This window comes from Silene latifolia, chromosome X (genome assembly GCF_048544455.1).
Source record: "Silene latifolia isolate original U9 population chromosome X, ASM4854445v1, whole genome shotgun sequence".
Lineage (NCBI taxonomy): Eukaryota > Viridiplantae > Streptophyta > Magnoliopsida > Caryophyllales > Caryophyllaceae > Silene > Silene latifolia.
This window is the reverse complement of record NC_133537.1, coordinates 171,173,516-171,184,649: the sequence shown is the minus strand read 5'-3', so window position 1 is coordinate 171,184,649 and position 11,134 is coordinate 171,173,516. Positions and strand designations below refer to the sequence as shown.

At 38.5% G+C, this 11,134-nt stretch overlaps 1 protein-coding gene and 1 non-coding gene across 2 annotated transcripts; both read left to right on the top strand.

The window, feature by feature from the left end:
- The first annotated feature begins 2,667 nt into the window (after positions 1 to 2,667).
- Positions 2,668 to 2,774, top strand: LOC141624716 (small nucleolar RNA R71). Its single transcript, XR_012534521.1, has one exon. It is a non-coding gene; the product is annotated as a small nucleolar RNA R71 (small nucleolar RNA).
- Positions 2,775 to 9,861: 7,087 nt separating this feature from the next.
- Positions 9,862 to 10,902, top strand: LOC141618731 (uncharacterized). The gene has a single exon (XM_074435811.1). The coding sequence runs from the start codon at positions 9,862 to 9,864 to the stop codon at positions 10,900 to 10,902; it is 1,041 nt and encodes a 346-aa protein (XP_074291912.1).
- Positions 10,903 to 11,134: the final 232 nt, after the last annotated feature.

The following is an 11,134-nucleotide window of genomic DNA, read 5'->3' as shown; positions in this document are numbered from 1 at the left end:
GAGAAATCCCAAAAATTGACAGTGTAAAGATAAGCGTCTTCCTTCTGGGACGACCGTCCTGGCTGAGACGAGCGGATTCCTTGCTGGGACGCTCGGATTCTCAGTCAGACCCAAAAATTAATTCTGCAGCTTCACAAGACGAGCGTCTTATGCAGTGGACGCTCGGGTTCATTTCAAGACGAGCGGATTTTCCTCGGGACGCTCGGATTCTGCCTCTTCCATACGGATTCAGGTCCATCCGTGGTTGCTTCGTAACCCGTGTCATTTCATTCTTCAATTCTTGTGTTCTTCATTGTGGGGGCACTACAAAGGCATGGATAGCCTAAGCAATTGCTATCCCCACACTAATGCAAAACACTACACATCAATAAACTCATAAGTCCCTCCCTCACTTCTCTCAAAATGATGAAAATCTTGATCGAGGCATAGAAATGCAAATCCAAAAATGACAAAAAATGCAATACGATAATTAAAATGCAAGTTAGGGAGTTAAAATATTTACAAATGGTGGTTTAGGGAGGACTCCACCAAACTCTCATCCAATAATGAGATGTCAAGGGGGCATGTTCAAGGTGTTGTTGATGTTACTCAACACCTTGAAGAAGTAGTCGAAAGCTTGTTCATTGTCTTGATAAATATCTTCAATATACCTTTGCACTTATTGTTCTCCATGATGGTCTTGGGCCATAGCATTACCGATATCGGGATTGAATATCCCTTCAAACTCATCATCCCAAAGACCGCATATTTCGTCTACTTGATCACTAAAAATGTCTTGAGTTGATGAAGGCAACTCTCCTTCTTTCTTTTCTTGGCCAATGAGGCCTTCTTCTTCACTTGTCATGGGTGACCTTTTCAAGCTCTCATTGTTGCAATTTCCTTACTCTTTTGATGGAGCATCATCCACTTTCTTCTTCCATTGAAATGCCAACTTCTTCCTATCATCTTTCCGGCTATAGTGATCAACCATAAAACATGGCTCATGCAATCGGGGAGCTCTCATAGTCTTGGCAAGATTGAAAGTGATGGTTTCATCTCCCACTTCAAGGGTGAGCTCTCCATATTTTACATCGATCACCGCTCCCGTGGTGTGCAAGAAAGGTCATCCTAAAATAATAGGAATGTTGGAGTCTTCTTCCATGTCAACAATAACGAAATCCACCGGGATGAAGAATTTGCCAATTCTTACGGGAACATATTCCCACACCCCTAAAGGTGTCTTTGTTGATCTATCCGCCATTTGAAGCGTGATATTGGTGCATTTGAGCTCTCCCATTCCTAGCCTCTTGCTTACCGAATATGACATGACACTAACACTTGCCCCAAGGTCACATAAAGCTTTGTTGATTGTAGTGTCACCAATAGTGCATGGAATGGAGAAACTTCCCGGATCCTTGAGCTTTGGAGGTGAACTTCCTTGAAGAATAGCACTACTTACTTTAGTGAAAGCAATAGTCTCAAGCTTCCGGATTGATTTCTTCTTTGTAAGGATATCTTTCATATACTTTGCATAGGCCGGAACATGATTGATTAATTCCGTAAATGGAATTGAGACTTCCAAATTCTTCACAATCTCCATGAATTTTCCAAGTTGGTCATCAAACTTAGACTTAGCTTGACGACTCGGGAATGGAAGTCTAATCACAATAGGCTCCTTTTCTTTGGCCTTCTCTTCATCCTTCTTTTAAACTTCTTGAATGGTGGGTTCATCTTTTTTAGAGTTTTCAACAACTCTTTCCTTGTCACTAGCATTCACAACATCTTCATCAACGGGCCTCTTCGGCCCTTCATACCTTGTACCACTCCTCAAATGGATGGCACTCACTGATTCTTGTCTTGGGGGATTACCTTGAGGTGGTAATTGCCCCTTTTGTCTTTGTGAACTTGAAGATGCTAACTGAGACATTTGGGTCTCCAACATCTTTGTGTGAGCTAGTATGTTGTTAATGGTGATGTATTTTGCTTGGCTATCCTTTTGCATTTGAGTGAAAAACTCTTGTTGGTTCTTTTGCATTTGGAGGACCGCTTTTTGAACATCAAAACCTTGGTCATTTGATTGAGTGTATGGAGTTTGATTTTGGTAACATTGGTTTTGGTTGTAAAAGGGTCTTTGATTTTGGTTTCTCATTGGAGGTGGGGTGTATGTTGGTTGAGGATTTTGAACATTTTGGCTTTTGTATGAGAGATTTGGATGGAATTTGGTGTTTTCATTGTAATAGTTGGAATAAGGGGTACCACTCTTGTATGCTTGAAAAGCATTCACTTGTTCCCCTACATTCACTTTGGTCATGTCCCAAAGTTCCACAATTCTCACATATTCCACTTGGAATTGATGAAGATGCCACCATGGCATTAACATGTTGCTTTGGTGATTTGGAGGCTTCTTCAAGTTTAGCCATAGCCTTCTCAAACTTCAAATTAATGGTATCAATATGAGCACTAAGTTGAGCACCCAATTGAGTAATAGAGTCCACTTCATGCTTTCCTTCTCTAGTAGCCTTCCGAGGTCTACTATATTGTGAGTTGTGGACCGCCATTTCCTCAATCTTGTTCCATGTTTGATTATCGTCAACTTCGGTGAACATACCTTTTGATCCCATGTTGAGAATGATTCGGGAGTCTTCATAAAGACCATTCCAAAATTGTTGTACCAAGAACCACTCGCTAAGTCCATGATGAGGACATGAGCGACAAGTTCCTTTGAATCGCTCACAAGCTTCATACAAAGATTCTTCGTCCCTTTGTTTAAACCCCGTGATTTGGGCTCTTAGCATGTTAGTCTTTTCCGGAGGGTAGAACTTTTTGTAGAAAGTAAGAGCCAATTTCTTCCAAGAGTCAATACCAAGAGTAGCCTTATCAAGGCTCTTTAGCCATTATTTCGCGGTACCAATCAAAGAAAAAGGAAATAAGACCCATCGAATTTGGTCTTGAGTAACTCCGGTTTGTGAAATCGCATCCCAATAGTAAAAAAAAGTCTCCATGTGAGAACGAGGGTCTTCACTAGGAATCCCCCCAAATTGGCTTCTTTCGACTAATTGGATAAATGCGGATTTTGCAATGAAATTATCGGTCAAGTGTTGTAGTGTGGGAGTACCATTGGGTAGGTTCTCCTCGGTTGGTACGGAATGTGATGAAAATTTAGGCATTGTGGGTTGATTTTGTGGTGGGTTTTGTGTTGGGTTCTCCTCTCCTTCTCTTGCAAAAGGGTTGATGAACTCAATATTGTTTGATTGAATATCCACAATCTCACCAATACCTCTCAAAGTATTTCTTGCAAGTCTTCTATTGGTTGTCAAAGTTCTTTCAATTTCGTGATCAATGGGTAACAAGTTACCTTGTGATCTTCTAGACATGCAAAATATCAAACAACTTGAATATAATTTGAACAAACCTTGAGGAGTTTTACTTCCCCAAGGCAAAGAAAGACACAACTAAGAACAATCAAAGAAAATCAAATCAAGTTAACAGCGTCCCCGACAACGGCGCCATTTTTGGTCGGACTATCGTTTTCGGTTACTTGTCGTTAGGAGCACCTAGACCAAAACAATATTTATAACTTCGCAAACTACTCTACTATTAGTAAAGAGGTAAGTAAAGGTCGAATCCCAAGGGACGGGTATTGATGTAGGATTTTCGATTGCAAGTAGTGGTGTCTAAGGGTGTCACAATTTGGGTTGAGATAAGAAGATCACTAAACTAATTAACAATATAAATAAACAAGCAAGATGATTAAAATGAGATGTAAACAATTGATTAAAAGCACTAGGGTGTCATGTGTTCATAGGGTATTCATGGGATTTGATCATACAAACATATTCTCAAATTATAAGCAAGCAATTATTGTTGTGATAGGATCGAGTTGGTTTATATCTTACAATCCTAGGAAGGTTTGGGTCCCGGAGCCGAATCGATTAGATTGTACAATACCTACAAGCCGACTTAATCCTCCCTACTCAACTATATGCATGGTCTGATGAGACTCGAGTTGGTTTATGTCTTACAAGTCTCATTGAAAATATAAGTGATGGGTAAAAAATGCAAGGATTCATAGGCTCGCATTTCATCAAACATAACATGTGCATAAGTTGAGATCACAACAAGCAAGCAAATAAATTATGTGAACATATTAGATTAAGCATGAATAATCCCCCATGTTGGTTTCCCCTAATTCCCCATTAACCCTAGCTAAGAGACTACTCACTCATTATCAAGTTTAACATGCTAAAAAGGTTGTCAATCATATTAGCAAAGCAAAACATGATGAATGAATGGAAATGATTAACAATAATTAAAACAAGGGTAAAGAGAATTATACATAATGATGATTCCAAAATAATAAGTAAAGAATAATAGAAGTACTTGATGATTGATGGAAGGTTGTCAATCTCCCAATAATACCCAAATAATCTTCAATTACCCAAAATAAATGATGAACAATAGAGAAATTAAGGAAATGAGATTTGTATTAATGCTTAATTAAAAGTTGATTACAAGATTAAAATGAGATTTAGATTGCATAAGAAGAACATGATAATCTAATTAGTACAATGGGGGTATTTATACTAATGATTAGGTACATAAATTAGGGTTACTAAGGGCTTAAATGACGATTAAGATCCTTAAGAAAAGTTGAGGAAGTGCTCCTCTCGAAGGAGCTGCTCATCTCCGCTTCGCCAGTCTTCAAGTAATATGCGCATCCCGAGTGAACTGAGGAGGAGACGGCTTGCACTGGGAAGGAATCCGAGCGGCCTGATGCATGAGACGCTCGGATTGTAGAGGGCTAGGACGAGCGAACTGGCTACGGAATGCTCGGATTGTAGCCAGCCAGGACGCTCGTCCCGTGGCCAAGACGCCCGGATAGTAGCTCAGCAAGGCTTCTTCTTCTTTTCTTCTTTTCTTCTTCCAACAATCCTCAAGGATATTGTTAGGGATGCAAGGATCTTCTCATCATTGCCAATCTACTTTATTATTTACATAGGCCTTCTAGTCTTGTCTTTACTTTGGTGCTTGGTCATTAGATTCGATCAATTTAGCTCCATTTTGCCATGAAAATGTAAGGTTTGCACTCCTCTCCTACCAAGGAAACAAAACCTCAAAGAATATGCAAAACGAAAGACTAAAGATAGTAAACGACCCAATTATGCACTAAAAAGCATAGGAACGAGGCTAATTCGGGGACTAAATATGCTCAAATATTGGTCACATCAAAATTCATTAGAAGAAACACAGTCCCCTGTAACCTGGAAGCCAATGGTATGGAAAGAACATTATTTCTGTGTTTGTATAAATTTCAAAACCGAGACAGTGGAAGTGCTGGACAACACAGAGTACGCCGACTGGGAGCAAACACAAATATACAAAGTTGCAGATTTGGTGGTATGATTAATTGATATTTCTTTAAATTATTGGTGTATATTAACATTGAAATAATGGATTTGAGTGTTTGTGAAATTATCAGAAATGGTTTTGCTTAATATTGTAGGCTGAGCACATGAGTGACTACCTAGCAAAGAAGAATGTTGATAGAGCGGATGATATAATAACATTTGTGACTGTCAACATCAACTTCCCTTGGCAAAAGACAAAGATGAACAATACTGAGTCTGGAAACTTCTTAATGATGCACATGATTCGGTATGAGGGAGAGATCTTTGAAGCCGACTTGAACCAAAAAGTGTATAGGCAATACTAATGGCTAGAAATGGCAGGAACATTGCTTTTAGCTGACATAAATGAGAACAGGACACCTTTGATCGAAAAGGTAAAAGAATTTTCAGCTGGAAAGGAGGAACTTTGGAAGACATTAAAGCAAAAGAGGAAGAACAATGAAAATGCAAAAGAGAAGGGTGGTAAGATAAAGAGGAAGGAGAAAACTGTTGAGAAGGAGGAAGTACCAAATGTAGAAGTTTCGACAAAAGAGAAGGCCGATGTTGTTCACCAGGAGGCAAATAAAGAAGATGTTCCGCTGACAGCAAAGAAGGATTGTACTGGGATACCGATTATTAACACAGAATTGTCAATTCTTTGGCAATCTCCTAGGAAAAGGTAAAAACCAAAACCAAACATTTACAGTTTTTTATGCAAAAAGGTAGAAAGGAATTAGGAATAACTATAATTATTATTGTACAAAAATAAAAAGTGTCCAGAAATAATAACTGACTGTTATTATGTATTTGCTTTACAGAGGAGCTGATTTCGAAAGAGATGGTGAAGATGGTAGAAAGGAGCCCACAATAACATACAAACGAGGTAGAGTAAAGACCGTGGCAAATCCTAAGAACCGAGGTAGAGGTAGAGGAAGGAATTAGGACTACTAGATTTATTAGCACAAAGTTGTAACTGGAACAAATGGTAAACATTCCGGATGTAATGTTTGTAGGTCAAGGAATCTAATGGTAAACTTTTTATAATAGTAAACAAATAGTGATGGCTCTTTTGGGTCTGATATAACTCTTGGTAAAGTGTGATATTCTTTCAAGTGTCGTGTGATATTCTGCTATTGTTGTTGTGATATCGATTCTCAATAATAAAAACAATATCACATAGTTTGCTAAACAATATCATACTTCTATGTTGTATTGATTCTCAAAAACAGTCGATATGGATTTTAAAATGATGTTTAAACAAAATGTGATATAGTTTATTATGAACTGCTAGTCCGGTTAAAACTCGTCGTCAAAAGCTACCAACCAAAACAATATTCATGACTTCACAAACTACTCTTAGTAAAGAGGTAAGTAAAGGTCGGATCCCAAGGGACGGGTATTGATGTAGGATTCTCAATTGTAGAAAGCTATGTCTTAGGGTGTCACAATTTGGGTTGAGGTGATTGTGTAATCTAAACTAATCAACAAAATGAAAGTAAAGTGAAGTAAACAGAGCAAAGCAATTAAAGAGGTTTGTAAACAATTGATTAAAAGCACTAGGGTGTCATGGGTTCGTACGGGATTCATGGGAGTAGATTATACAAACATGTTCTCAATTAGATGCAAGTACTTATTGTTGTGATGGGATCGAGTTAGTGTATATCTTATAATCCCTAAGAAGGTTTGGGTCCCGGAGCCGAGTCGTCTAGATTGTACAACACCTACAAGTCGACTTAATCCTTCCTATTCAACTCTATGCATGGTCTAATGAGGCTTGAGTTGGTTTATATCTTACAAGCCTCATTGAAGAGATAAGGGATGGATCAAAAAATGCAAGGATTCATTGGCTCGCATTTCATCAAACATAACATGTGCATAGATTGAAGTCACAACAAGCAACCAAAATTAATTATGAGAACATATTAGATTAAGCATAGATAAATCCCCATGTTTGTTTCCCCTAATTCCCCCATTAACCCTAGCTAAAGAACTACTCACTCATGATCAAGTATAGCATGCTAATAAGGTTGTCAATCATACTAACAAAGCAAAACATGATGAATAAATGATATGATTAACAATAATTAAGCAAAGGTAAAAGAGATTATACCTACTTGAGATTATCGAAATAATAAAGCAAAGAATAATAGAAGCACTTGATGATTGATGGAAGGTTGTCAATCCTCCAAATAAGCCCAAATAATCTTCTAATTACCCAAATAAAAGGAAGAACAATAGAGAAATTAAGGAAAGATTGAGATGTGATTAATATTGAGAATTGTATTACAACTAAATTAAGACTAATTTAAGAGAGTATTAAGATTGGATTAAGAGAACATAAGATGGGATGATAATCTAGGTAGTACAAAGGGGTATTTATACTAAAGATTAGGTACAAGGATTAGGGTTACTAAGGGCTTAAATGACTATTAAGACCCTAAGAAAAACTTGAGGAAATGCTACTCCGGAGGGAAATGCGCGGATCCTCCTTACTAGTCCTGCCTCGATCCGCTCGTCCCGTGCTGTGGCACGGACTATTCTGTCTTGAGATCCGCTCGGATCAGGGAGGGGACGCTTGGATCCTTGCTCCAGTCCGCTCGTCGTGGGATCAAGACGCTCAGATCCTGGCAGCTTGGTACGCCCGGATCATGCTCGGGCCGCTCGGATCCTCGGGCAGAGTAGTTCTCTTGTTTGGCTCCTCAACAACCCGCAAGGATCGTGTTGGGGATACAAGGATCTTTTCATCATTGCCCATTTCACTTTATTTATATACTTAGGCCTATAGTGTCGGTCTTCTCTTTGATGCTTGGTCATTGGATGCGATCCATTTAGCTCCATTTCGCCTCATAAATGCAAGGTTAGCCATCCTCTCCTACCAAGGACACAAAACCTCAAATAATATGCCAAATGGGAAACTAAAGATAATAAATGACCCAAATATGTGCTAAAAAGCATAGGAACGAGGTTAATTCGGGGACTAAATGTGCTCAAATATGAGTCACATCAAACATCCCCAAACCGAACCTTTGCTCGTCCCGAGTAAAGAGGTGACTAAAACTAGGACCTTTATTTAAACTAGCCTACTGTCATAACCGATATGAGATAATTAGTGGGTCTCACTCTGCCCCTTCAACTCACAACAAGACAACCATGAGGTAGGATGCCTTCTTGCAAGGCAAGGTGGGGCATGTCAAAATGGCGATACATCCAAGCATTAAGAACACAAAATAAGTAATGGATGCATCTACAAAAGAATAGCCACTTTCCTCATCTAAGTGGCGAAAATTATCTAAAAGGGAAGCAATCTAAGGGTATACACTCCATCATAGATATGGTTTCTTCAAACTACTAAGCCTAGGAGGATAACAATAAATCACCTCCAAGTTGTGTCAAGCTAGGGTACCTTTGTCCTCAATCGTTAAATGCTTTCGTCAAGAGTAGACTCCTTATGGTGTTAGAAATACTGTAGGATCGCGGAATTCCCCTTCTTGCCTAGACAAGATGAAGGGTCGTCCCCTCTCCACCATGCATAAAAGTGGGTTCAATGGAAAAAGGGATCAATGTATTTTGAGTTTCATGATGGAAGTTTGCTTTTGATTTTGTTGTTATTCCCCCCAATTTATTGTGGTATTTAACATTTGAGAACAATTTCTTTTTGCCATTTCTTTGATGTTTGGCATTTTGATGCTTGACAATTTCAACTTTTTGCATTTTTGAACATTTTCAAAGTCACCCCAATTAGTAACGAAGGTGCTTTTATTAAAGCATAGGATTTCTTATTTTTGTACTCCTCTATTCTTTGATGCAATTTGTAAACTTCTTGTTTTTCATTTTTGATTGCTTCAACTCAATTTGATAATTTTTGTGCCCATTCCCTTTTTGTTGACAAAATGTGATAGAAGTGGAAGATGGTTGCATGGTTTCAAAGGCCACCTTGGAATAAACGGTAGCCAAGGAGTTATCACACCACAAGGTACTCTTGACTAGGCCTTAATCCATAGGTCAAAGGATACTAGCATGATACATCCTAGGGTGTTTTAGAAGCATTCTAATGAGCAAAGTCTTAAGAAGAAAAAGTATCTACAAGAGTCTTATATACACTTGTCAAGCTTCCCAAATAGATGTTTTCACAAAATTTTTCCTACAATGCAACTACATGCCATGATGTAACTAACATTTATACCACCTAATGCAAATGCTTCTATCAACTAGTATGCCATATAAACTAAATGCAACTCCTAGAATCACATTTGTTTGTACCGCATCAATCAAAATAAAGCCACATAGTCATTAACATAGAGAGGAAAAATGAGATTGGAAAGATCATACCATGCGGTCTTCATATTCCTCATGCCTCGGATGTGGCGTAGTTGATCCAATGTAATAGAAGGGTAAACAAACAAACAAACAAACAAACAAGTATATACAAAATATATCATTCTACACTACAAAGGAAATGAACATGTTTTTCATTTTTTCAATTTTTCAAATTTTTATGGTTTTTGTTGAGAGAATAAGGGGCTTAGGGGCTAGAAAGTTGGCTTACTCTGGCAGACTGGTTCTTGTGCAATCAGTTCTTAGTTCCCTGCATTCATATTGGGCACGGATTTTTATAATTCCCAAAACTGTTATTGCCAAGATTGAAGCAGTGTCCAGACGATTTCTTTGGCATGGTACTGAACAACATGAAGGTCCTGCTCTGGTGGCCTGGGATGCTATATGTCGTCCATTCAATCAAGGAGGGCTTGGGATAAAGAAACTGTCTGACTGGAACATTGCAGCATTGGGGAAATACGTTTGGTGGATTGAACAGAAAGCAGACCATTTGTGGGTCAAATGGGTACATTCCATTTATATCAAAAGATGCACCTGGAAGGAGTATGAACCATCAATCAACAGTAGTTGGGCTTGGCGCAAAATTTGTCAAGTGAAGACTATTTTTCATCAACTCTTTTATGGTAGTGTGGGACAACTGACAGGGCAATATACCATTAAGCAAGGATACAATTTCCTTCGACCTGATATTGAGAAAGTCAGGTGGGCAGCATTGATGACAGTTCGTTGGATGTTGCCCAGACATAGGTTCTGTGTGTGGCTCATAGCTCAAGAGAGACTACTCACACAAGATAGGCTCAAGAAGATGCAGATCATTCCTGATAACCTCTGTTTCCTGTGTGGACTGGTTGAGGAGGACCATGAGCACCTCTTTTTCAGGTGTGAGTACAGTAGAAAATGCAGGGATTTGGTTCACAGGTGGTGTCCTTTTCAGCTGCCTGCAGAGAATTGTTGTGACTGGTGGATTAAATGGAGATCACGATGTTTGGCGAGGAAAAAAGTGCTTGCAGTTGTGTTGGCAGCCTTGATGAATAACATATGGTGGTGCAGGAACAAATGCAGGGTGGATATGATACTTCTTAGACCTGAAAGCTTAGTCAGACAGATTCACAATGATGTTCGGCTAAGGTTGAATAGTATTAGAATTGGTAGCAAGAATAGTAAAGCTTTGCATTGGATTGACATAATATGTAAGAATTAGGATAAGCATAGTGCTTATCTTACAAAATTGTTGTAATGGGCTTGGTTTAATTATTTAATGAGAAGCTTACCTTTCCAAAAAAAAAAAAAAAATTTTATGGTTTTTGTTTTTATGAAATAAAGGAACATATTTTTGTATTTTCGAAATTTTTCAATTTTTATCATTTTTGATTTTAAAATTCAAGTTAGAATTTTCCATCCCCACACTAGTATGGGGATTGTCCTCAATGACC

What these genes read in the sequence shown, in the direction of transcription:
- LOC141618731 (XM_074435811.1), top strand. Translation starts at nt 9,862, where the DNA reads ATGGTTTTTGTTGAGAGAATAAGGGGCTTAGGGGCTAGAAAGTTGGCT.